The following is a 27,131-nucleotide window of genomic DNA, read 5'->3' on the forward strand; positions in this document are numbered from 1 at the left end:
TGGATCTATGTAGAGTTATAAAGTAGAAAAATTATGGCTCCCTGATTATGTAATTTTCTGCTGTGAAATGTTTTTTTTCTTGCTATCTGTTTTATCTGGCCACAGTGCTGTATTAAAATAAATGGGATTAGATAAATTATTGTTATTCTTCTTATTATTGGCCATATATTAAACCCATACCTGAATTGCCTGCAGTGTTACTGCAGGCAGCGTTGCAATCACAGGACTGCTTCATCCTTTGTCACTTTATGTGAAGAATCCTTTGCCTTGAATGCTTGGCATTCTGACTATACCCCTCCCCTGTACTTCCAGAGTCTCTTCCAATAGTCTCAGTTTGTAAGCAGCTTTTGTCAGTCAACATGTTCATCAGCTTGCCATCTGAGATTTGTGACAAAAATTCATCATGTTGTTAATGGTGGGAATTCCCAAATGGGTGTGAAAACCAGCCAGATGGAGGTGAAATTATAGCAGGAGCCACAGCAAATGCTGGAGCAAAGCCCAAGGGAAATATACCTGCAACACAAGCTATACTGGCCTTCTCTTTCTCGAAATGCATTGTCTGGAGGATGCTTAACTCCACTCCCTCCCTCTGCTGAAAGGGCTGGTTTCCTTTGGTTGAGAGACTTAGGGTTTCCTTTAGATTGGAAATGATGGTGTCTTTTTTAGGTAGGATAGGCACAATGTAAGATATTGGAAAACAATGGAAAACACCAGGTTGTTAAAAATTTGCATCCAAACTGGAGGAATTGGCCTTTCACCCCACCCCATCCCTTTCTCCCTGACTTAGCAAGCTTCCATTGAAACCTCTGATTTTCAGATTTGTTTGTTTATGTTTATGTTTATATCCTGCCTTCCCTTTTGGCTCAGGGTGGTTTGCACTGTAATTCTCATTAAGCAATACAGTACAATAAACATCTTGATTCAAATATAAACATATTTAACAGTGAAACTTGTATTGAACAGTGTAATTTAACTATCAGTACCCAACAATCAGCAATTTAGTTTGTCTGCACTGTGGTTCTGTTTTTCTGTTGGTGCTGTTGATGTGCGCCTCTGGTTAACGGTTGGTGGCTTGTTTACTGGTCTTGACTCATTGGGGCTTCCTTGCTTTAGGATGCTTTGAGCTGATCCTGCGTTGAGCAGGGGGTTGGACTAGATGGCCTGTATGGCCCCTTCCAGCTCTGTGATTCTGTGATTCTGTGATTCTGTGATTCTGTGATTCTGTGATTCTGTGATTCTGTGATTCTGTGATTCTGTGATTCTGTGATTCTGTGATTCTGTGAAAGCCCGGTGGAAGAGCTCCCATTGGCAGGCCCTGCAAAACTATTTTAGCTATGGCAGGGCTCTGATGTCCTCTGGGAGCTTGTTCCAACCAGTTGGAGGCAAAGACCAAGAAAATCCTAGCTCTAGCCATTGACAGGTGAACTTCCCTGGGGCCAGGGATCACCAGTTTGCCGGTGTTGGTGGAGTGTAATGCTCTTTGGGGGCATAGATAAAGAGGTGGTTCCTCAGATACTCAGGGCCCAGACTGTGTATGGCCCCAAACTGTTTCCCAAAGTTGAGAATGTATCAGCTTCCATAGGCTGGAAAGGGAGAGAGATTCCAGCCCACTGGGGAGATGGATCTATGCAGTGCAGCAGTTCCAGTGTTGGATGAAGGTTTGGGAGATTAGGTTTTACATTACCCCCCCCACCCCTTGCCATGATGCCTCCTGGAAAATTTGGCAGAGGGGTGGAGGAATAGGTAGTTAGATAGTTAAAATTAGTTGCCAGGTAGATAATAGGTTTTTAGATTTTTAGTGATTATTTTTTAGAATGTAAATATTATTACTAAAGTATATATATATATGCATTTTTAATATGTTGTAAGCCGACTCAAGCCCTATGGGAGAGTGCTGGTTTAGAAATAGGGGTCAGCCACCCAAATTCCCTCAGGGAGTTGTTGGCAGAATAAAACAGCAGAGCAGAACCCTGGCAAGTGCCCTGAGCAAGGGCCAGGAATGGCAGGGCAAAACGAGTAATTGTATTTTTTTTCTTATGTATTTATGGTATGGTAAGTGTGTAATGCAGCCTCCTGGAGAGCCTAAAATTGTCCGGCTGCCGGGTAAGAGAAGCTGGGAAATGGTTTTGCCACTGCCTCCCCTCCTGTCATGGTTCCAGTGTGCTTCCGGGTGCCAGGCAGGGCCGACCCTGCTTGGCTTGGAGCTCTGACCGGCTGTCCAGGTCGGGTCATTCCTCAGTTGTCTCACCTGCTGGCACTGCTCGCTCTCCACCGAGCAAGGGCGCCGTCCAACTTTTCAGGACCAGGGAAAGGGACAGAGCCAAGACGCTGGCTGCATGGCGAGCGCAGCCGCTGGGGCCAAGGAAGGAAGATGCCCTGGCGGCGCGAGAGTGACTTTCCGCCTTTGTGCTACCTGCGAGATCGCTCGTGCTCCGCCCGCCTCAGCAGGGACCATAAGTCCGGGCAGCAACCCTGTGGCAGCCGAGGGCCGCTTCCGAAGAGCCGGGGAGGCGGCGGCTGAACTTTCTTTCTTTCTTTCTTTCTTTCTTTCTTTCTTTCTTTCTTTCTTTCTTTCTTTCTTTCTTTCTTTCTTTCTTTCTTTCTTTCTTTCTTTCTTTCAAAGCGTGGGCGGGGGCTGATGCAGGGAGGGCGGGCGGAAGGCGAGGGACGCAGCCCAGCCACTGCGCCAACCTGCAGGCGAGCGGAATCAATGGAACAGGGGAGGGCGCGCGCCCCTTCTTGCCAGCCGCGTGCGCCCCTCCCTCCCTCCCTCCCGCTCTGCGCGCGCCAAAGTGTGCCCGCCTGCCGCTCTCCCGCTCGCAGCCAGTGCCGCAAGGAGCCGGTTTGCGCGGCGCTGGCGCTGGACTGCAGCTCTGCCCGGGCAACAAGCGGTCCCCGCCGCCGGCTCTCGGGCCTCCTCTTCCCCCCCGCCCTGCCTTCGGGCGCCGCTCCTTGGCGTGGCTCTCCCTGCGCGGCGCCGTCCCTTTGTTTCTCCTGGGGACGCCTTGCCTGCCTGCCTGCCTACTTCCTCCTCCTCCTCCTCCCGCCGGGTTCGCCTGGCCTTGGGCTTGTCATGTCAAGATGGAAGGGAGGGGCGACTGGCTCGCCTCCTCTTCCCGTCATGAAGGCTTCGAGCAGATGAGGCTGAAGAGCAGACCCCGGGAGCCCTCGCCCAGCCTGCCCAGAGTGGGCGCCAACTTCTACAGCGCCGTCAAGCAGCAGGACTACAGTGCCAGCGTCTGGCTGAGGAGGAAAGACAAATTGGAGCATGTAAGCCACTTTTCCCCTTGCTATGCGCTTGACCGCAATCCTCCCATTCATCATTTCATTCATCCGCACAACAGCCCTGCTGGGCAGGGGGAGAATAGACCCGGTTTGTAAATGGGAAGCTGGGCAGAAGCCAGTACTTCTTCCCCCTCTGAGAATCTGTGGTCAGGTAGGGAATGGGATTAGCACCCTGGACTCCTTGTGGGGCAAACCCAGTGGGATACTCACGGCTCTCTGCCTGACTCAACCTAAAGTGCCCATCTCCAAACTTAAAGTGGAATAACAACATGTGGTATTCCTTTCAGGTAGGTGAAGAGAAAGACCCTCAGGCTGCAGTCCTATGCACACTGACTTGGGAGTAACTGAATTCATTGGGGCTTCCTTTCGATTAAACACTCAGAAGATTGATCTGTGACAATTGTAGAGCAAGGTTGGCTTTTTAAGGCTAACATGAAATCCAAATAATTAACACCTCCATATCTGATACTTCTATATTTAGGCACCGTTCGTTTTCCATTGTTGCATGTTTGTGTCTGCTCAGTTTCCTACCAGTTTCACATTTCAATAATGCCTCCCCCTGAAAAAGAATAAATTCCTTATGACTTGCTTATCTTGCAGAATTCCACTGTTAACTAATGCAGGTTGGAATAGTGTGATGGTTAAGAAGATAGGAGAGTCTTTAAGTTTGGAGTTGTTTCCTTCCCTACTTCTAATGGGGAGGTACAAGCACTTTTAAATAAATTATTTTTGACAAGCTTTTTCCTTCTCATTTCCTATGTGGGATTTTAAAGTAGTATGGAGTAGATTTCCTTCCAACATCAATTTCTGCATCAGCAATATATGACTTAAGTAAGTGGTGTTGGGACCAGGGAAGAACTGCAGATGTGGCTGAATGCAATGAATATTTTATGCTTTTAAAAAGGTGCTTGGAAGTATTGGTTCATGCATCTCAAAGCAATGGGATGTGCTTCCTCTTCTTATGTCATTTGTAACATTAAGGAACTAGATCAATGACAACTTGGGTTATAATTTTCGGAGTAGACCATTAGAGCAATTCCTTAATTACATTTTCTCTTTAACCCCAAATATGAAATTTGCTGCATGGATATAGAGAGGCAAAAAAAGTTATGGTGGGTTTTGCTTGCTTAAGAAAAATAGATAACTACATAGCATTCAAAACTGACTTTGTGACAATGGATAAAATTTTGCTTTTTATACTCTTCCTGAAAGGATAAACTTGATGGAATAAACTTGAAGGAAATCACTATACGAAAGCAAACTCTTTTTTTTTTTTTATTGCTTGGAACTTAGTGACCCATTGCTAGGAACTGAAACGGTGCCAAATGATGTAATCTAATACTTGCAAGATTCAGCACTACAATAACGAAAGAGGAGAAAGTGTTACATTCCCTGTCTACAATAAAATAAATGACTTTTTATTTTGGAGAAAAGAACAAGATGTGTAAATATAGCAAAGTAAGATTTGGTTGAAGTCGTAGAAATAAAATATAATGATCATCTTTGGAAAGGGGGATTCTTACAATATTCCAGAAGTACTAATTCTGGGTTGCTTTGCTACTGTACAGGTCTATCTCACTTCAGCAAGGGCTTTCAATATAGTGGCTTTTGTTTTAGGAAACTGAATTTGTTTTAAGGATGGCTTTTCTTTAAAGCTTATGTATGTTGACTGACATTAACAGACCCTAATGTCCTTTCTACAGTCCATACATAGTTAGATAATAGCAACACAGATCTCATATCCCAGAAGTGGCAAAACAGGCCCATTAAATCAAACGTGTTACATAAACTAGTACCTACTCATGGTTTATTGTTTTAATCTGTTTATTTGGATTTATAAACTTTGGTATCTAAGGTTCTGAAAGTGGACAGAAATTTATGAATGTAAGTACTGCACGACAAAATTAAGAACTGTTTATAAAACTATTTGTAATATTGAAGACCAAATTTAAAAATAGGTCCCTCTTGAAGACAACTCCGGACATTGACAAGAAATTACTTGCTATAAAATTAAATGGAGAGTTCTTGATTTGCAATGCAATAATTTGTAGAGTTATTCCACTCTGAACCCATTGAAATTAACCATATGTTTCCATAGGGTTGTACTGTTACCCCTCACTGGTGGTCTTTAAGCAGTGGCTGGACAGATACTTATCCTGGATACTTTAGGTTGATCCTGCACTGAGCAGGGGGTTGGACAAGATGGCCTGTATGGCCCCTTCCAACTCTTATGATTCTATGATGTGAACTGTGATGAAGATTATCCTAGACTATAGGTGTACCTGGAACAAGGTACATTATGGAGTGTTTGATGGCTTGGGGCATTTTTCTTTTTCTCCTCCCATAGGGCTTGGAGGAAGACAGGAAATCTTGAAGCAGATTCTGACTATTGTGATAGTATAGGCCACAATATTCTTGTGTTTATGGTGAAACCTCTGATGATGCCCCACAAATAGTAAACATGGAATCTGATGGATTTCAAGAAGTTGCCAACTGTTGCATATAAGAGCAGGAATAAAACTGATATAATAGTGATTTTGCAGTCTTTGTGTTCTGAGAATAACAATTTATGTACATGAATAAGCCATGATTTAGAGTTACATGTAAATACATTTACAGCAACATCCACACACACAGAGGCTGGGTCCTTCCATTGACCTGGGAAGATCATTATGGCCCATGTAACACAGAAACATTCACATATTTGTATCTTTGTAACTTGTAGTGGGAGACAGATACATCCCTCTACGGCAGATGAAAAACAAAAAACCCTCTCCATATCGTGGTCAGAGTGAGCTGTTTACAAATAATCAGGTTGATTAATTGACCTGACAGGTTTTAGTTTTGTCAGTGTATAGCTTACAATATGCCTACTGAATTGTGGAATCAATATATATTCAATAGACATATTTATGAATCTAGGCTTGCTACATTTGAAAGTTGTATCAAAATATGCATGCATATATGCATCATTTAGTGATTTGGATTTTTGCTGTTCCACTCTGTGAGCTTGAGCTATTTGATATTAAATGGTAAAGAAATAAAATTAATTATCCATAAAAGAGCATAATATGTTTTGCCTTTAGCAAGCTCATTGCTTCTATAAGATTTCAAAGTCAAATTATATCTTCCTACTTTCATAGAATATTATTCTCCCATTTTGATAATCTAGAAAATGCCTATATATTTTAGGCATGTATGGTCGCCAGCTCTGGCTGGGGAAGTAATGAGTGATTTGGGGAGTGGAGCCTGAGGAAGGTGGGGTTTGGGGAGGAGAGGGTCTTCAGTGGGGTATAATGCCATGGAGTCTTCCTTCCAAACTGGCCATTCTATGGAGACCAGTTTTAATCCCAGGAGATCTCAAGCTACCACTTGGAGGTTGGCAAAACTATAGTCATGAGACACATTCACATGTATGCACATCTGTCTCTGAGGCTAAAAACATGCCTGTTCGCTCTCTGTCCCCCTCAAATAATAGGATGAGATGCTGTAATTCTCTGCAGTGGTTCTTATGAACTTTCTCATTGCTCATGCAGAACCAGTCGGAGAATTCTGGGCTGACTAGGAAGCTCAATAAGACCAACATCAGGAATACAGAGGAACAGGAACAAGGAACTCAGAGGCAGATTGGCTGAAACATGGAACAGAACAGACAGCAAGAATAGAATTGTAGCTCTCAGGGAACAAAGAGTGATAAAGGCAAAGGTCTGAGAGGAAGAAGGAAGCTGTCTTTGCAAAGAATATTGCTTAGCTTTGACAGGCTCAGTTGAGTTTCTTTCTCACCTGAGAATCTGTCCTGCAACTGTCATTCTCAGTAAAAGCATACATATCTACATAGATAACTGATCTCTGTGCCTAGCAGAGGAGACATATGCTTGTTTGGTAGTAGCATGGTAATGAACTGATCTGCATTACAGTGAAAATTCCTGAGTGAAGAGAAAAGACGACTCCAGCAAGCCTAGGAGTGAATAGCTTAACTTGTGTCCCATCAAAATGAATATACTTTGCCTATTGCTATCTTTACCTCCCTGGTTCAATTTGGACAATCTCTTGGGATTCAGTCCCAGGCAGACAGTTAAACAAGGACTCCATTGAGTCCTGGTGGATCATCAACCATGATATGGTCTGTGTTTGGCTAGATGGTAAGTAGTGTAGGCCTCATCTGAAATAAATGCCTACAAAGAAGCTTTGTTCATCTTAGATAGGGACTAGTTCTCCCTCCAACAGGCTAGCTGTCCTGGAACATACTAGGCACAGGGCAGGTCAGTTGAGCTAATGCATGAGTAAGGCGAAGTGAAGGCACAACTGGCACAGCATGGTCAGAACTTAGGTCATATGGAGTCAGCAACTTTGCAAAAAGAGCAAGTCAGGGCAAATCCAAAAGCCAGAGTCCAAATGCAGTCCAAAGGGTCAGAATCACAAAGAAGGGTCAGTGGCAGTGAGATCAGGAGTAATTTGCTTCCATAGCTAGTCTCCTCTCTCCATCTTGCAATGGGATTGCCTCATGCAGATGTGTGAACACCCCTTTTCACTATCTAGATCCAGATGTCTCTGACCCGCTAATCACGCACTCTGCCCTCTTTCCAGTATCTCATGATGGACCCTCCTTGGTCTACATTCCAAGGGTTCTGGAGATGGGAGAGGAGAGGTGGATGGTGGAACACTGCCTGGCTCTGAGTCATGGGGCTGAACAGCTGGGTCACTGCTATCCCTCTGTGGGTCATTATTTGGCAGGGCAGAAGTAGCTTCCTATATAGAGGCTGTCTGTAACTTGCTGCAAGTTGGGACTTCCTTCACCTGCTCATTCCTCTTCTGCAGAGTCCTCTGCCTCTTCAGGGATAATACAGCCTGGCAGATAATGGCTCAAGCATTCCAGAAAGCAACTGCTGTTTCTTGGATCTTGTTCCTCAGTTTCATGAGCACAAGTTCACTTCTGCTGACTGCAGATGCTCTGCTGGTACATGAAGGGGAGGGGCAAATTTACCTGCTTCATCTTTCACCCTGCAGCCAGCAATTCACAATTCCTGGATTTTTGTTCAATACTTACAGGTAGCTGCTGGGGGAAAGAGGGAAACAGGAAAGATACCTGCCAGCACCTTCTATAGTTGTTGCATGGAATCCAACCTACAGTTTGTAACATAAGAAAACATAGACTAGAACTGTGTTTGTATTTCATTTTTTCTTTAAGTTCCTTTCCTTCTCCTTTGTTGCCCAGCTTTCTTCACCATTTATAATCAACTTGCTTACCATAATTGTAATGAACTAATGTAAACAAGCACACTTTGGTGATTCTGTCTTTTCCAATATACTGTCATGAATTTGGGTTCCAGTTACTTTGGATCAGTTTATCTTACTGGTCCAAAGTCACCAAGCTGAGGAAAGCACAGTAAAATGGAATGGTAATGTTTCTTAATTATTATAGACATCTCCTCAGTAGGCCTTAATTGTTAAAACATAGCTTTGCCCAAGCACCCATCAGGGCTTGGAAGACGTGCCTTTGCGTATATGAAGCAGGAGTTATATGAAGCAGGCGTGTAGGATAGGTGGAGACAGTTGCAAGTTGACAGAAGTACTTTGAATTTGTAGGATCACTCTCTGAGATCTGGTACGAGGTGAACTAAACTGGATGCTGTACAGGGATGCCTTTTTGCCTCTACTGGTACTCTTTATATTTGTAAATAAAGCCAATACTATGTAGAAACCACATGTCTACAATTGTTCAACTAAAAAGTCTCACCTCTTCTTCTGGGCTTTGAAACCTTGTTATTTGTCCATCCGTCCACTCACCTACCTACCTACCTCCTGCCACTCTCTAAGGACTTGTGGTGGGTTACAAAAGTAAAAACCCATAAACTTCCTTGTAAAAGTAACACCCCAACAGCAACAGCAAGAATATCTCCCTAACCCACAACAACCACCCTAGGCCCACCATAGGAGCAGGGTGAACAGATGTTAATGCAGGACCTGATCCTGCAGAGGGTCCCCATTGATCTTAACCTTGGTAAGTAGTGTAGGCCTGCCAGGCCTCAACCAAAGGCCTGGCAGAACAGCTCTGTCTTACAGGCCCTGCAGAACTGTGATAGCTTCTACAGGGCCCTCTTCCAGTAGCTCATTCCAGGAGGTCAGGGCCAGGACCAAAAAGGCACTGGCCCTGGTTGAGGCCAGGTATATTACCTTAGGGCCAGGGACCTCTAACAGATTAGCACCCATAGAATGAAGAGCCCCACAGGGGGCATAAGGAGATAAGCAGTCCCTCAGATAGGCCACAAATTGCCTTAAAAGGTTAACATCAAAACCTTGAACCTGATCCAGGCCAGAACTGGTAATTAATACATCTGCCTGAGTACAGGCTGAATATGGGCCCTCCAGATGTCCCAGTGTGGACTTTAGCAACTGTATTCTGCACTAGCTGGAGTTTGTAATGAACTAATGTAAACATGCACACTTTGGTGATTCTGTCTTTTCCAATATACTGTCATGAATTTGGGTTCTAGTTACTTTGGATCAATTTATCTTACTGGTCCAAAGTGACCAAGCTGAGGAAAGCACAGTAAAATGGAACAGTAAAATGAAACAAGGGTAGGCCTGTGTAGAGTGAGTTACAGAAATCCAATCTAGAGGTGACCGTCACATGGATCATTGTGGCCAGACAGTCCGGGGACAGGTAGGGCATTAGTAGCCTCACCTGGTGGAGCTGTAAAAACACCATACAGCTACTCCCATGACCTGAGCCTCTGTAGAAAGGGAGGCATACAGGATCACCCCCATGTTCCTTGCCAAGGGCATGATGTTAAGCTGCATCCTGGGCAAGGTGGTAAGTGTGCTTTCTGTCCTGCCACTTTTCTGCTCAGCCACAGGACCTCTGTCTTGGAGGGGTTGAGTTTCAGGTGACTCTGCTCTAACCATCCACAATGGCTTCCAAACAACTGGCAAATGTATTCGGGGGAGAGGGAGTCCGGGTGGCCATCCATGAGGAGGTAGAGCTGGGTGTCATCCACATACTGGTGACAACCCAGTCCATAACTCCGAACCAGCTGTGCCAGAGGGTACATAAATATGTTAAGTAATGTAGGGGAGAGTAGTCTTGAACCTGCAGAAATAACCTATCCAGAGAAAGAAGACTCAAATCTTCCCTCAGGGGTTATTTGAGAGCCACACATCATATTTACCTTATTCAATACTTTATTTTCTGTTAGATAAACTTTTGTTATTTATCTCAATCTGTGTCTTGTCTGTCAAGTCAAAAATCTAAGAACCAGGAAGTCTCTGCTTATCTGACATATAACTATGGTCTAGCATGTCTCCAAAAAGAGAACTTTAGGGAGCACATAGGGCTTTTCTGCATGCGATAAATATAGTGAAATGCTTAACTTGTGAAGACACTATATTCCAGCTGCTCCGCATGACATCGCCAACCTCCCACATCTGTCCAGCAAACTGCTTGCTACATCCGCCATTTTAAAGCACTAGTTGGGAAATCGCATAAAGTGGATTCACCAACTAAAAGTACTTTCCCGCAGCGGGTAACCAGCAGGCCACCAGCAAAAGAAAAGTATAGATGCAAAGAAGCACTACCTCCATCTCCAATGCCCCTCCCTTGTACCCACCTCCCTCTCCCTTCTTCTGGGGGACAGGAAGTGCTTTTTAAAAATGGAGAGCAGTCTGGAACAACAAATAGGTGGACATGTGCCTTGGCTGAGATTGTCTGGGCATACATAAGACTACTTCTTATGAACTCTAAAGATTTCTAGAATTAGGCTTCGTAGTCCATGTGTAGGAGGTCGTATTTGCCCGGAACCTTCTGGAAGTTGCCCTGTTTGCCCCAACCATTCTTGGTTTTATCTAAGAACTAAGAAGCAACAGAAGGAAAAGACCAAGGTGGCTTCAGAGACGGGGAACATCCCAGACGGGATGGGGAAATACTCCTCCTGACAGCTCTGCTTACTTCTTGGTGAAAATTGCTTTGGTTTCACTCACATCTCCAATTCATGAGGGCGTGCTGACCTTGTTTACCCACTGAGGATTAGGGAAGGTACTGGTAGACTTTTCCCAGAAGCAACAAGGTCTGTTCTTAGAGTAGGAGGAGACAAAGTAAGAGTTTGCTTTCTTTGGACATCAGCTGAGCTGAATGGGGCCTGGATGGAATGACTATAGGAAGTCTGATTATCATGGTTGGGCAATTACTAAAACAGAAAGATGCAAAGAAGTTGTTGGTGGGTGTGGTGGGAAATTATATGAAGATATGACTATTATGAGGAAACAAAGATCTGTTAAATATGTGAGGGATATGTATAAATGTGGAGAACTGACCACACTTATAGACTAGTATCTTACAGGGGACAACTCCTTTCCCCATCCCCCCTTCTTCTTTTCCTTTCCTGGTTGCCTCGATAACCACTCCCCTATTTCTGCCTTCTTTGCTTCCCAACCATCAATCATCTCACCTTTTATCTGCCCACTATCTTCAGCTATATTTATTATTTATTTACACAATTTATATCACACCTTTCTCCACAATGGCAGCACAAAGCAGCTTATATCATTCTCCTTTCTTTCATTTTGTACTCATAACAACCTTGTCATGTAGGTTTGGATGGATATGTAACTAGCTCAATGTCCCTCAGTGAGCTTCCACAACAGAGTGGGATTTGAACCTGGGCATCCTTGAGTCTAGTTTGAAAGTAAACCCTACACCATACTAGCTTTTATGGGGTAGATGCTGTTGAATAGTAGCAAGCAGACAAACCTGGATGATTGATGCAAGTTGGGTGGAAGCAAGTTGCTTGGTAGTTGCTGCCAACCCTGGTCTTGGAATCCCCCATCAAAAATCAAAACAGCTCTCGGAAAGTCTCTGACCCACTGAGACCGCATAGGCCCCCAGGCCAAGATTCCATCAGGGCTCTACCATATGACCCTGATCCAAACCAAATATTATAACAAATAAATTTCTTGGCTGGCTGTTATCATGTATCAAACAACAACAACAACAACAACAACAACAACAACAACAACAACAATGGAATCTACATCTGTCCATTTGTGACAGAAAATAAAACTAGGAATCACAAAATTGGCCATCAGCTTCATGATGATTCTGGGAGTTCAGACTAGCCTGTCCCAAAACTAATTTTGTGGGGGCTGTGCCCTGGATCCTGCCTCTCTGAATGGGCTTTCTAAGGCCAAGACTCCCACAAAAGCAGTCCCCAGGGCTAACTAAACCATGGCACAGTTCCAGTTCTGCTTGACATTGGGAAGCCAGCACATCCCAGTTTGAACTGGCTGCAGTCCTCTGGTTACCACCAGATGATGACCCCAACTCCTCTTTCTAGTTACTCCTCTAGCCACCGAAAAACTCGCATTAGCTTTCAGGGGGGGGAGATACCCCTCTCCCTCCAGCAATCACTCAGTCTTCCCTTCCTGAAGTGCTGTATGCCTCCCAAAAGTTGTTCCTTTCAGTGGGAACAAAGTGGGATGTAAGACAAAGATCTAGAGTTTAAGGGGAAATCAAAACTTCCCATCTCTGTTTTGCAAACTCTTCTCCAAACAAAGCAAAAGCTTGAAAAAGTGTGTGAAGGAGTAATTTCTGCACCCCACCCCTATGGGTGCACACATTTTGCTGTAGCCACTAACTACAGCATACCTTACTTTGTTCCCAAGGAGACCCCCACCGCTCAGGAATAGCTTTTCAAAGGTACAGGTAGCTGCACAGGAAAGTTATAAACATTAAATTTGTTAATTGTTAGTTTCATAGCATCCCACTCAATCACACACTATTTGATTTTGTGCCTGTAGATTTTATTAATAAAATATAGAAGAGAATAAAATGATCTTTTCCTTTTTACTAATGAGATTAGTCCTCAATGTTTTGCATATTTCATTTAGAAAGTAATGTCTTGGAAGCAGTCAGTTTTCCCATTTTTTATCACTGATTTCTCATTACTCTAACTGTATTTCTTTTTAAAAAAATCATGGCATTCTTGGACAAGAGCATTTGTTTTAAACATCTAATGTGTGCCTAAAATATTCCATCTATCTTCAAGAAATTAAAACAAACTGCAGACTTAATAATTTAATCTCTTTCCCTCCCCTTTTTTGTATTGACACAGGCTAGAGTTGCCAGTCCCAGGCTAGTCTGATCTCATGAAGTCTTGGAAGCTAAGTAGGATTGGGCCTGGAAGTACTTGGATGGGAGACCACCAAGAAGGTCCAGGGGCATGATGTGGAGGCAGATCATGGCAAACCACCATTGTTTGTCTCTTGCCTTGAAAACCCCATGGGGTTACCCTAAGTCTGTTGTGGCTTGATGTCACTTTTCATGCACAAATTTAGTCTGATGAAGAGTTTTGAAGAACTCAGAAGCATGAACATTTATGTGATATTTTGTGTGGTCCTAATAAAAAGCACTGCATGCTATTGATTTTGAAAATTTTCAGTGCACTAACAGGACTACCTACAAATTTTGTCCATACAGATGGCAAATATTGTAGTTCTGCCAATTTTTGATATAATATACTTAAAATATAGAATTTTAGAATTTGTTTATATTGTTAATGCAGCTTAATGAATAACACAGTAATAGTGAAAACCAGGACAACTATAACAAAAAGTTGAGGAATATGCTCCTTTCTACAATAACAGTGGAAAATTCATGACAGCCAACTGTTGTGATGTGGCGCAGAGTGCTAAGGCAGCAGACATGCAGTCTGAAAGCTCTGCCCATGAGGCTGGGAGTTCGATCCCAGCAGCCGGCTCAAGGCTGACTCAGCCTTCCATCCTTCTAAGGTCAGTAAAATGAGTACTCAGCTTGCTGGGGGGTAAACGGTAATAACTGGGGAAGGCACTGGCAAACCACCCCGTATTGAGTCTGCCATGAAAACGCTAGAGGGCGTCACCCCAAGGGTCAGACATGACCCGGTGCTTGCACAGGGGATACCTTTATAGGTTTTTATTGCTGTAACTCACCTCGAGCCTCCAGGGAGAGGCAAGTAACAAATTTAAGAATAGTAATAATAATAACAATAACAACAACAACAACAACAATAATAATAATACTGTTTCTCTGTTAGCATGAGGGCAGAATTTATTTGAGTACATGCATATGCTACTTCTCCCTGTCTGCTCAAGGCAGCTCACAACTAAAACACTAAAAAAAATTAATAATAAAATAAGGCAGTAAAACAAACCACATAATAGAGCAAATTAATAAAGCCACTAAACTGTAGAATAAATAAATTTAAAAGACTAGTAAAAAAAAGTCAGTGAAAATAAGCCAATCAAATTAAGACAGGTGCAGCAGTCTAAAATGCTGTTAATGAAACAGGTCTCAGACTAGGTGCCTGTTTATCTAAAAAGTAACTCCTTAGAAATGCTTCACCTTAGTGCCTAAAAGTAAGTAACATTGGTGCCAGGTGAGCTTGGACATAATAAAGGTGAGGTGCCAGCATTAGGATTGGCAAGCTTCTTGCTGGCTATACTTGTTCCCTGCTGACACTCTTAAGTGGTGGTGGGAGATTTTTTTTTTAAAGACTAGTGTTGCGCATGAAGTCATGTCACTGTTAAGGAAAATCCAGAAAAAATGTCACATCTCTGGGAGCTCTATGGTTTTACCATAGAGTTACTGATGTTTCCTAGAGTAACATGATATCACTTACCGTTTTCCTGGAAATGATGTCGTAGCATAAGCAATGTAACACCTGCCCCCCAATGTTTCTGGTTGTCAGTTGCCTTACCTCTGCAGGTGGGGCACAGATAGTCAGAGTTAAGAAATGATTTTATATGATAGACTACACAATGCCAGAAGAGGCAGTAATTTAAGTAATGGCCTTGGCCATTAAGACTTTGTAGGTAAGAAACAGTACTTTTAATTGAACCTGAAAACAGATGGTGGTGGAAATTTCAGTTAAATCATATAACCAACTTAAGGTGACTCCTTGTGGTTTTTAAGACAAGAGATGTTCAGGGGTGGTTTGCCATCATCTATCTCTGCATAGCAACCCTGGACTTCTTTAGTGGAATCCCATCCAAATAATAATCAAAGTTAATCCAGCTTAGTTTACAAAATCAGATGGGATTTTGCTAACCAGGGCTATCCGCGTCAGGGCAGATAGACCAATGGAAATCTTTTGCCACAGGGTGTAATTCTTGCATACCACCACAACAATAATTTGACTACCGTACCCTGGACCAATTGAATTTTCTATACTGTTTTCAAAAGCAGTCCCCCACAATGCACATTACAATAAACTATGAAAGCATAGATCACCATCCCCCAATCAATTATGAGGTAGCCTTATGTTGCACATCTTTAACCGCTCCTGCGGTATTAAATAAAATGGTAAGGACACCTGGGGAGGAGTTAGGGCGGGCCCTGTCCAGGATAAAAACTCAGAGGGCTCCTGATTGGGCCCTCCGAGTGTCCATCCAGGGCCAAGCAGCCAATGGGGAGGCGCACAAAGCGCCTTCCTATTGGCCCCTCACCAGGACAGACCAAAATTTCATTCACCCAGCCCAGTCTGGCTGCCAGTCTGCTCCTGACCACCGAAAGGGAGAGGAGGTCAGTAGGGTTGCCAAGGGGGATGAGAACAGAGGCTTGGACAGGCTGCGCCAGCCCTTTTTGCCCCAAGGATGCCCTAACTGTCATGTCCAACTGTAAGTTGCCTCAGAACCCTGACAGAGCTGGCAGGAGGCTGGAGAGTGCGCTCCCTCCCCCTCCCTTCAGGCCTGCTGCAAAGGAGCCTCTGACAGGCCCTGACTGAGGGAAGGAGGCCTTTCCAAGAGCAACGCAGGGGAGCCTGAGGGCCTTCCTTTTGAGGGTGAGGAACTTTCCCCTTCTGCCAAACACTTGGCTGACAGGGAGGCCACAGAAAAGCCCCTTCTCATTTAAAATACTGCTCTGCCCGGAGGTTAGACACAGCCAAGCCATGTGTCTTTCTTTTTTGCAACTCTCTGCAGATTTGAGGCCACTGCATAGCGTTATTCTGCAGAGGAAACTGGCTCTTTCATCTGTTTCATCTGCACAACAGCTCCTGTTTCATCTGCACAACAGCTCCTGTTTCATCTGCACAACAACCCTGTGCAGTAGGCCTTAAGTCTTTCAATTCAACAACAACCTGTGTGGGAAGCCTTAAATGTTTCTTCTCTACCACAACCCTGTCCAAAGTAGCCCTTTCTGCCTGGGGAGCTGATCTTTATACTCTGCAGGTGAGCTGTAATCCCAGGAGCTCTCCAGGCCACACCTGTAGGTTGGCTACCCCTGGGTTGGAAATATTCCTGGAGGTTTGGAGGTGGGACTTCAAAATCATACAATGCCTCAGAGTCCAGCCTTCAAATGAGCCATTTTTGCCTGCAGTTGGTAGGGAGTGGTGCAGGAGTGTCCCTCCTGGCCTATGGGTTATGGCCAGCCCTTACCAGCAACTGTTTGTATTCTGGGGCGCAGACAGGCTGACCAGCATCAGTCCTGTGAGTCTGGAAAGTGCAGGAAGATCTAAATAAATATTTACAGCCTGAAACTGTAAATAGTGAACAAGTAAATGTCTGGAGACACATAGTAACTGAAATGACTTATTGGCCTGGCAAATAACCTTGGCCTGGCAAATAAAAAACAGTATAAAAAATCTTACTAAGGTCAAGACTGCTGTGCACAGCAGTCTTCCTCTTAGGGTTGCCAGCTTCCCTGTGAGGCTCTCTACCCCACCTCCCTCATGTGGAGTCTGCTATGGGGAGAGAAAGGGAAGACGATTGGAAAATGTTTTGAGACACCTGAGGCCTGCTGGATCACTGTGGCCCATTCCCAGTTCTCTCAGATCTCTCACAACCCCACATACCTCACAGGTTGACTATTGTGGAGAGACGAATGGAAAAGGTGTTTGTAAACCGCTTTGAGACTCCTTTGGGTAGTAAGCAATAGGGTACAAAAATCCATTCTTCTAAGGAGCAACCATGAAAGAAGCATGTGGGCACAGTGAAAACATGGGAGACAGAAGGAACAGGGTGGACACCTATGTACTGTGACTACCCCATGTGTATTAGGGCTGAGGGGCATTTCGGTGATTGTGGCCTAATTCACACAAGAAGGGAAATGATGCAAAACTGAGAGGAATTGGTTGCCATGTAATCTTCCCCTAAGAAGAGTCTCCAGTTTGATTTTCCCTTCAAATATCTGAGGACATGGCTCTGGAAAGCTCATCTGTAACAACTATGCCAAAATTCCCTAAGGTCAGTCCTCTCCCACACTCAACGAACATTCCAAACCACAGGTTCTTAACACCCATATCTCCACACCCATGGCCTCATTTGCCACCATGCCACCACAACCTCCCACACAACACACACATTCAACCCCATGCCCTTACAAACTGGACAACTCCTCCCCTTCCTCTTCCCACTGCCAAGCTCTAGCACCCGTTATATTCTTGGATACAGCGGGCTTTGCCCCTAGTCTTAATATAATTCTATGATGTTTGGCTGAATATTATATTTTACGAGTGGTATTATGTGATTGATTGCAGTGTTAGGCCCTGACATGATTATGGAGATGACTGTCTAGGTTTCCCCATGCAATTCAATCGGAGTGTTGTAATGTTTGCAGTTTAATATTATGCTGTTGTCAGAGGTGAGGCAGACACCTGAACAGTCATAGGATTTTGTCTCTTACATTCCTTCCCCCTTGTGCCCCTCACTCTGCTCACTTGTTCACCTTATGCTTCCAGAGTTGCATTGCTATTAGGGTCCTGACAGTATGCCACCACAATTCTTCTCTCCAATACAATCCAATAGAGGGAGATTTTATAGCAATCCTTCTCAGTGGCCAAAACTCAAGGACAGGATCAGTCTTCAGGAACAAACCTTCACACGAAAACCTGAAAATCAGGAATAATTAACCTCTTATGGCCTGAGTGTAGCAAACCCAGTTCAACCCTAACACTATGATGACCATGTTAGGGTGGAATTAGGTTTGCTATCCTGGGTACATGTGAAGGTAACAGGCAGAACAAAAGAATGGAAGAAAAACTGATGAAAGAGTATAACACTGTGAAAGACAGAAGAATTGGAAAGGAGAGACAGATGTTTTGATTCCTACAGGGGAACTATGTTTCTTTTGTTACCATAATTTATTCTCTGGAACTGATTAATTAATGGGTACTGAAATTAAAATGCCACAGTAAATATTTACTGATTAAACCACAATTTACTCTCTCAGCTATTCTGGTTTACCTTCTCATTAAAAAGTGATTGTTGGGTGGAAGTATTGTCTTTATCTTGCCTCAGCAATAGATTGTTGCTTCTACACTGTCCAGAGCTTGCGAACTTCCTTGGTTTTCATGTTTTATTCTCTTTTAATTGGAAATGAGCACCTGCTCATATATTACTTAAGCTACCAGACACAGACAAATAGCAGATGCACTGTTTCCTCTTGGGATGAATAAATTATGTCAGCAAGTGAAAGAATAGGTGTGTGTGTGTGTGACTGCACAACGATGCTTTTTACTGAGTGATATAAAAGACAAAACCTCATGGTTAAGTTTCTGTTTCATGCTGTTACTATCATAAGGGTGGGGGAGAGTGAAAAAACATATAAGAGTATTCAAGTGAGGGAAGGATAGAAGACTAAATGTCTGATATGGTCTCTTTCTGCAGCTGGGTGGTAGAAGCAGAGAATTCCAGCAGTATTATATGTGAGGTAAACAGTGCAGGGATAGACTTTTGTGATAGTGTGAGGCTGGAGAGACAATATGGAGGAGCAACCATGTCTTGTCTTTGCTGCTTCTGTGCTCCCTCCTCCAAATGCGGTCACCACTTATGAAGGTCGCAGTTTGTGGCAGCAGGAGACTTGGGATGAAGGAGGGCTCTGCGTGGCCAGATGAGGCCCTGGGGTGTTTGCAATTCTGGCCTGCTTTGTGTGCTGTCACCGTGATTGGCATGTGGCACTGAGAGAGTGGCTCTTTAAATTCAGCCATGCACTGGCACCCCAGCCTCTTTGCTCCCTCCTTGGCCATGGCAACCCGCCCATCCCACCCTTGTTCTGCTTGTGTATATTTGGTGTATTGTTGCTTCACACATTTGTTGTGCAATGTTTTTTTTTTTCAATTTGCCACGGCTAGCAGTTGTTATGCATCGAGCAATGCATATTGGGGGAAGGCTGAACTGGCACATCTTCCTCCCCGCTTTATTGGGGGGGACTTCCATAAGAGGCTGTGTGGATCAGCCACAGCACCCTCCCTGGATAGGGGAAGGGCTGCCTGATTTGCATTTCTGGGAGGCAGAGGAGGGTTCTAGTAGAGGCCGATGCCCACAAGCTCCCCAACCTGTGTGCTGCCCCCTGTGTTACGCCAAATGCGTGTCTGTAAGGACACGTGTCTAAATTTAGTTGTGGGGAATCAGCTAGTAGAGCCAGCAAGAGGCAGCGTGGCGTAACGTGGGACCTTGTATTGCACAGTTTACTGGGTAATTATGTCACTGAGATAGAACCAAGGCAGACAATGATCTAAACATGGAAGAACTTTATTAACACACACACTAATTAGACAAAAGACAACACATGCATACTCTAGCAAAGAAATGTACATTCCTAGCCACTAGCACACAAGGAAAAGGCTTATAGGGGAGGAACCTATACTAAGGGTTGATTGGAAGTGATATCTACCTGTCTTCTGGGTGGAGCAGAGTTCCGGAGGTCCAGGGAAGCAATTTGGGGCGACAGACGAGGGACCAAGACGAATGTCGGACAGAGTTTCTGTAGCCTGGAAACTGACTGCACTTTGTGGCTGTGGGAGCCCAATATTTAAAGGAAATCTGTGGCCTGAGGCTACAGGGGGCTGATCCTACCTTGTCCAGGGCTTGGACAAAGAGTTTTGATGGCCAGTAACGACTGTAGCCAGGTCCCAACAAAGAAACGGGTTGCTGAGACAAAGAAACTAGCTGCTGGGAATATGAAGAAATATTTCCTGTCTAGTAGGGCTGATGGCCCATTTCTGGCAAATCCTGGATGATTGCTTGTGCCTGGGGATAGTGGTAAGGGAAAAGACAAAGACCAAATCTTGGATTAGATTTGGTGTTGAAAGAGAGTGGCCAGTTCCCTTTGCAAGACAAAGTGCTTGGCTGGCTGGAGGGGAGTCTTGGGTGGGGTGCCTTTGTCTCTCTGTACTTGCCAGGTGTGCTGACAAACTCCTCTTTTGTTGCAAGCAAGTAGGTCGGGGGAAGCCTAACTCCAAGTCCTGCTTCAGAGCCAGAAGTGGGTTTTAGTTGCTCTCCCATTATGCTTTGCAAGGCTTGACCTGGCTTTTCTCTCTCTGGTGCCAGGGTCTGCTCAGGAGTGTCAGGAAGGGTTGACACGGGTGTGCCAGCCTTTGATGGAGGGGTGGCAGCCCACATAACAATCCCCCCCTTCATTTGGGAACTACAAAGAGTGGAACTCTTTGGAACGTTCACAAATGACCAAAACACATGTAAGCAAAGATAAACTGTCCACAAAAGAAAATAGTAAGAAAGACTTTTGGGAGGGTGAGGTAGGTTTCCAGTTCTTGCCACTAGAAAAACTTCCTACTCTATCAAAGCCAAATTAAAAGCAAAAATAGTATTAGGAGCTAAGGGCTGGTCCCTTTTAGGTGACTGTGGAAATGTGCTGGCAAAGTGAAAACTGAATCTTTTTCCTTATGACAGGTATGGGCAGTTATTTCTAACATGCGGGCAGCAATCTACCTTACAAATACAATCTATAATAAAACATTATTCTAAATATCATTATTGAAAATTACATTCAAATGCTTAAATCCTAATGGGCAATACACACACATACACATCAATACAACAATACAATAACAGTAAATAAAATAAAATACATAATTCTCATGGAGGGAAAGAGGTTAGGCATCTTTCCCTTTAAATCAAATGTCCAATCCAGTAGCGCTAGCCGCTGCAATTGCTTTGCTGCTAGTCAGTCCAGTCCATGTGTAGGCTAGAGTCAAAATTTTTCCAATCAAAGATGAATTTTTATTCCATCACCATCTTGAGTTGGTCAGCTGTAGGTGATGCAGGTCCAGAGCTATACAAAAAAAATGCAGTGGAACGGAGGGATCCTGTCCATGCTGGTGAAAGGCAGAAAACAGTTCACAGCAGAGTCCATAGTCCTTGGGGCTGCATGAAGTAGACCAAGGGTCCATTATGGGTACGAGGCAATCAGGTACAGTCTGTTGAATTGTCCCTTTTCCCAGCAGGCGAGGTAGAAAAGGGGAATGACCAGGGTGATCTGGCAGATGAGGATGATGATGGGGTGCATCTTGAAGTTGATGGCACTGGTAGCATCGCTTGACCATCTTAGCAGGGATTCCTACCACTGGTGATGTCCCAAGTTAGTAATCTTGGTGGCTAAAGTGGAGATCTGGTTACCGTTAACAGTGACGATCAGGATGGCAGCATCTCCAGCTGTTTCACTGCTTCCAGGGTTTTCTAAAGAGCAGGATGCATGAGGAGGTTGTGGAGGGGTTCCATACCAAGTCCCAGGATGACAGGAGAGATACGGGAGCTCTTGCTTCGTCCAGAGGAGAGCGGTGTAAGTGAAGACCCATTCATGGATTGAGTACATGTTACAGGAACAGTGATTAAATAATGGTGCCAAGGGCTGGATCCGGTGATAACCAATGGCCGAATTATGCTCTTGGGTCACGTCCAAAAGAGCATTTTTCCTGATCAGTTTTTGGTGTGGGCAAGGCACGGGTGATGTGCCTCTAGGGCTTCACTGTCACAGATGAGGCCTTATTTCTTCCGGTATTGGCAACCTTGGACATTGACTGTCTGCCAACCCATAGAAGAGAGATCCTAGCCCAGTGGCTAACATAGAGGATGTCTCTGGACTGAGTTAGAAGTCCAAGAAGAACTACAGGGTGAATTTGGAAAAATTCCTGTGGAACTACTGTCGCCACGAACAGGCGGAGCAATCCCAGCTCAATCTTGACATGCAAGAGAGCCCACCAATCAAATAGGGCAGCTTCATTCGGCATGAGGGTTGCCATCATGAACTGCTTTACTTAATGTGGCCCTCAGATTTAGGTCTGATTAGTTCCGTGACTAGGGCCAAATTAATATAGTGAGCCTGCGCACATGCAAGTGCCAGGGAAACGTTTGCTCATTGAGTTCATGGAGTGCTGTACTTCTACAACAATCTCCAGAGAATTTTGGAATGGTTTGGCCAGTCGAGAGGTGGCATCAGTTGCTACTGCCAGTTTATTTGTCAGAACTTCATTTTTTTCCTACATCGATCTGGGAAGCACCCATGCCAATTGGGGCTAACCAGATGGATACATTTATTTGTGTAAGGTATTCTCCCCCCCTCGCGTCCAAGAGTGGGCAAGGTCTTTGTCCCTATTTCCCTTTACCCTGGATCAAACTGGAGGAAGGTTTCTGCCACACCTTCCAAAGCAGGCTCTCCTGAATTGCTCAGTGAGAGTCGTTTGACCACAATGGTTGTGGTGGGGGCTGGAGGTTTGACCTCTGGGGGCTCTTCAGTGGCACAGTCCTCCTGGGGATTGTCCGATTGTCCCTTCCATTCCTTGAACTGGACACAATGGAAATACTTCAACCAGATGTTCCCATTCTTAGGCAGAGAAACCTGGTATCTTTAAAGGGAAAGACTGTTCCTATGCATGGGCAGAGGGTCTTTATTGGCTGGCTGATAAGCTAGATTTTCATTCAAAACAAAAAAAATGACAAAAAGAATATGTTCTAATTGCCAATTAAAAATAAAAAGACAAAATGTAAAAGGGAAGAAAAATCTGTAAAGGACGCATTTCCCAAAGAGGATCTGTGACTTCCCCCCCTTGCTTCCCTGAGGTGGGGGGCAATCTTTAAAGAAACAAAACTTCCCTTCCTGATTTGAGAAGAAAGAATACTTTCTGTTCTGTTAAAGTTCCTTAGTTATGCAGATTATTTGCTTTGCTGGGGGAGAGCAAGGCATGAGTCAAAGGCCTGAGTGCCTAGAAAGGCAGTTAGACAAAGAGCGTCTGTTTTAAGATTGCAAAATAGTGGCTGTTTCAGTGTGAATGCAACTATCAGTGGAGGCTCTACTAATTGCAGCCAAATTTAAAATTTGGAGGTTTAAAAGTAAAAATGGAAGCACACATGTTGAACCATTATTGTGAACTTGGAATTTGGAACTCTGTACAGGTTCAGAAGCAAGGGTTCCTTCCTGACTCTGAGATGTGGGAACTGAGAATATTTCCTCTTCTTTAAAGACAAGAGGTGAAGCTGGGTTGCTGGATCTGCTGTATTTTCTTTTCAATTTATGATCTGTGTGGCTTTGGAAATCCAGTACATTTTGCAAATGTGCTTTTACTTTTAAAAGTTCACCCTGGAATTCCTTGTTTTTTTCATTAAGATCCTTAATTTCTAAATCTTGTTTCTGGGTAAGAGTTTTAAATTTCTCTATTTCCTTCTGCCAATCCTTAGGGGATTCAGAAGAACTTTCTAGGGGGCTAGTTTTCTGTAGCTCATATCTAAGTATGTCTCTGTTCCTTTTCTCTCTAATGACCTTTACAAAAGCACACATAAGCACAGATGTGGGTTTGTCATGATACTGGGACATGTCTGCTCCAGCATTTCTAAGTTCCCGCCACAGAAAAATCCGGTCACTAATTTTATTCTGCTGCTGAGGGGCAGAATCTCTATTAGGTTTGGGATTATTCTGGGGGAAGTTACTATAAGAAAAACCACTCGGTGTCTTATCCCTGTTTTGGGCAGGGGAAGGTGGCTGTGGGCGCTTTCCTGAGTTGGCAGGAAGCTTCCCATAGGCAAGGGCTAGCTTTCCCAGAGTCTGCCTGTTGAACTGGGCCATGTCCAATCTGGCCTCCTTGAGCCCGGCCCAGTAGTATCTCCTTAGGAAGGTTTCCGGGTGCTGAGACCAATTCTGGGCAGAGGGAACTGCCTGCTGAGGGTTCCCAAGAGGTGTTGGGGGAGGCACAGCAGTTTGGGTGCCAAGGGAAGACTCTGCACTTTGGCCAGAGAGGTTTTTCCTGGCTCTAAAGCTGCTGTGTCTCCTGTTTCTTCTACATTTCAAACGGGGACCATTGTTAGCATAAGTGACCGCCTGCACTGATTCCGGGGAGCCTTTCTTGGGATGCTTGACTCGAGAACCTTGAGCATAGGCCGCCTCACGGAAAAGGTCGCCAGCGAGCCGTACCTTCTCCTTGAGCGCATACCAAGTGATGTTGGTCGGGTTGAACAAGCCTATAGCAATTTTTGTTCTGGTGTTGAGACCATTGTAGAACGGAGTCTTAAAATTGTCTACATTAAAGTTCCATATACCCTGAGCATTTGCCTGAACCTTCTCAGCTAACTGCGCAAGGAAGCACTTGCGGCTTGAATAGCTTTCAGGGTTCTCATCGGGGCCTTGCTTGTCAGTGAGGAACAGTAGCTCCGCTGATTGGCCTGGCCATAGCAACTTGGCTATTTCACGGGCCCAATTCATTGGACCTAACTGTGCCATTTTACGTTGGAGTAGGCCATTCCGTAAGGCTTGTGCGTCTGGTCCAGTAGCACACACCCTTACCAATTGGCACAGGTCCTCTCCGCTGGCAGTGGGGTACTGCTCTAGGGTTGAATACAGCCATTGCACGCCAGTGTCCCTGTTGAGAGGGCCCAACTGGTCACCAATAGCCTTTGCTTCATGAGGCTTCCAAATCATGACTCTCTCCTGGTTGGTAACCTCAACACGGCCGTTTGCCATGTGTCTCCGGACTGTCTCATGCTGGACAGGATGGACCGGAATGGGGGCTTCGGTCCAATCAAAGTTGATTGGCGGATGTGAGACAGCCTCTGCTGGCAGTACCTGCTCTGTGTGAGACAGGTCTGGCAGGGCACGGAGTGTCTCGGGGTGCACAGTTGCAATGAGAGCAGTCTGAAGCCCCAATTTTTGCTTCAGACTTTCAATTTCATGGCGGCACGCATCATGGCTTATGGCTGAGACTTGTGCTGCTTTTTCCCTAGCCAGAAATTGTGCTGCACTCTGTGCCTGATCATGCAGCTTGCCCAATTCTTTCACCTTAGCGGAGGCCTCTTCTGCTCTCAGAAGAGCCTGTTGGCACTGGAGATCTTTCTCCTGTACCAGATTTGCATAGTGGTTTTTGTCCACCAGCAAGTCAAATTTCTCTCCTTGCAACTGTTCTATTTTTCGGTGGAGCTTGCTAATTACAGCATCTCGCTCCCCGATTTCTCTCTCAAGATCTTTTCCCAGGGACTCAAGGCGAGCTTCCTTATCAGAGAGCTTGAGTGCATACTCGCGCTCCTGATTTTCCAGTGTTAGTTGGAGGTCCTGTTCCATACTTTCAGATGCTGTTTGGAGTTCTCTAATCTGTGCCACACTGTCCTGCAGCGCAGTGTAGAGACCCCAGGCAGCGTGGGTACTCACACTTCCCAGTTTCAGCCTCCTGGAGTCACAGTATGACTGAAAAGTCTCTGTAAGTCTCTCCAGGGGATTTGGGTCTTTAAAGAACCCAGGTTTCCAGGGGTTGCGCCCCTTTGACATGACCCACTTGGTCAGCTGGTCTACCCTGTCCTTGCTCTGAAAGGCTTCAGCAAGAACAATCTTTGCAGCCATCCTTTATGACAGCAGTTACCCAAACACTCAAAGAGAATGCAGCAAAAGAAAGACCAGGTCTGTGTCCTCTGTGTCTGCAGAATGATTACAGCCTGCACCAACCCTGATTCACGGTATATACAGCACATGAACAGGAGGAAACAAAAAAAGGGGGGGGTTTGGCACGGTGTCCTTTCTTGCCCTGCACTTAACGGGAGTGCCCGAAGTCAGGAGGAGCACCTGCAAACCTCGACTGATTCACGGTATCTACAGCTCGTGATCAGAAGAGGAGGGAGAGGAGCCCTAATTCACGGTATATACAGCACATGAAAGGGCAAACCTCAGCTCTGCCTTAGCGAAGGTCAGATGCGTGAGGGCGGGGTTCCCTATCGCACGCTACCGTGGTGGGAGGCACCCTGTGGGTCTGAAAGATGCAATGTGGGGTCCCCACAGAGCGACAGTCAAAACCCACCCCAAATTCCAAGTGAACACCGTTTTAGCCCACGGCCAACAGGCTTTGCAGTACTGAAGGGAAGGAGAGGAACGGAAAACAGCCCACCCAGAATTCACACAACAGCAATTGGCAAACACACTCACACAACAAAAGCCACTAGTTCAACTCAGAGACTTTTCCCCTACGTCACCGAGGTTTTAAACCGAGGTAGTTGCACCTCTGCTTTTACCACGGAATAAAAGCCCTGGGGCAATTGCCCGCGTGATCCACCAGATCTGTTACGCCAAATGCGTGTCTGTAAGGACACGTGTCTAAATTTAGTTGTGGGGAATCAGCTAGTAGAGCCAGCAAGAGGCAGCGTGGCGTAACGTGGGACCTTGTATTGCACAGTTTACTGGGTAATTATGTCACTGAGATAGAACCAAGGCAGACAATGATCTAAACATGGAAGAACTTTATTAACACACACACTAATTAGACAAAAGACAACACATGCATACTCTAGCAAAGAAATGTACATTCCTAGCCACTAGCACACAAGGAAAAGGCTTATAGGGGAGGAACCTATACTAAGGGTTGATTGGAAGTGATATCTACCTGTCTTCTGGGTGGAGCAGAGTTCCGGAGGTCCAGGGAAGCAATTTGGGGCGACAGACGAGGGACCAAGACGAATGTCGGACAGAGTTTCTGTAGCCTGGAAACTGACTGCACTTTGTGGCTGTGGGAGCCCAATATTTAAAGGAAATCTGTGGCCTGAGGCTACAGGGGGCTGATCCTACCTTGTCCAGGGCTTGGACAAAGAGTTTGATGGCCAGTAACGACTGTAGC

At 44.9% G+C, this 27,131-nt stretch overlaps 1 protein-coding gene across 2 annotated transcripts in view; it reads left to right on the top strand.

Annotated features, from left to right (window-relative positions):
- The first annotated feature begins 2,812 nt into the window (after positions 1 to 2,812).
- Positions 2,813 to 27,131, top strand: part of PLD5 (phospholipase D family member 5) — a 143,456-nt gene continuing 119,137 nt past the window's right edge. The window contains exon 1 of one of the 2 annotated variants that reach the window (XM_077344833.1): positions 2,813 to 3,270. In XM_077344833.1, coding sequence (XP_077200948.1) covers positions 3,082 to 3,270 — 189 coding nt within the window. In that variant the 5' untranslated portion in view covers positions 2,813 to 3,081. The remainder of the gene's footprint in view (positions 3,271 to 27,131) is intronic. The other variant, XM_077344881.1, reaches the window with a different exon arrangement.

This window comes from Paroedura picta, chromosome 1 (genome assembly GCF_049243985.1).
Source record: "Paroedura picta isolate Pp20150507F chromosome 1, Ppicta_v3.0, whole genome shotgun sequence".
NCBI lineage: Eukaryota > Metazoa > Chordata > Lepidosauria > Squamata > Gekkonidae > Paroedura > Paroedura picta.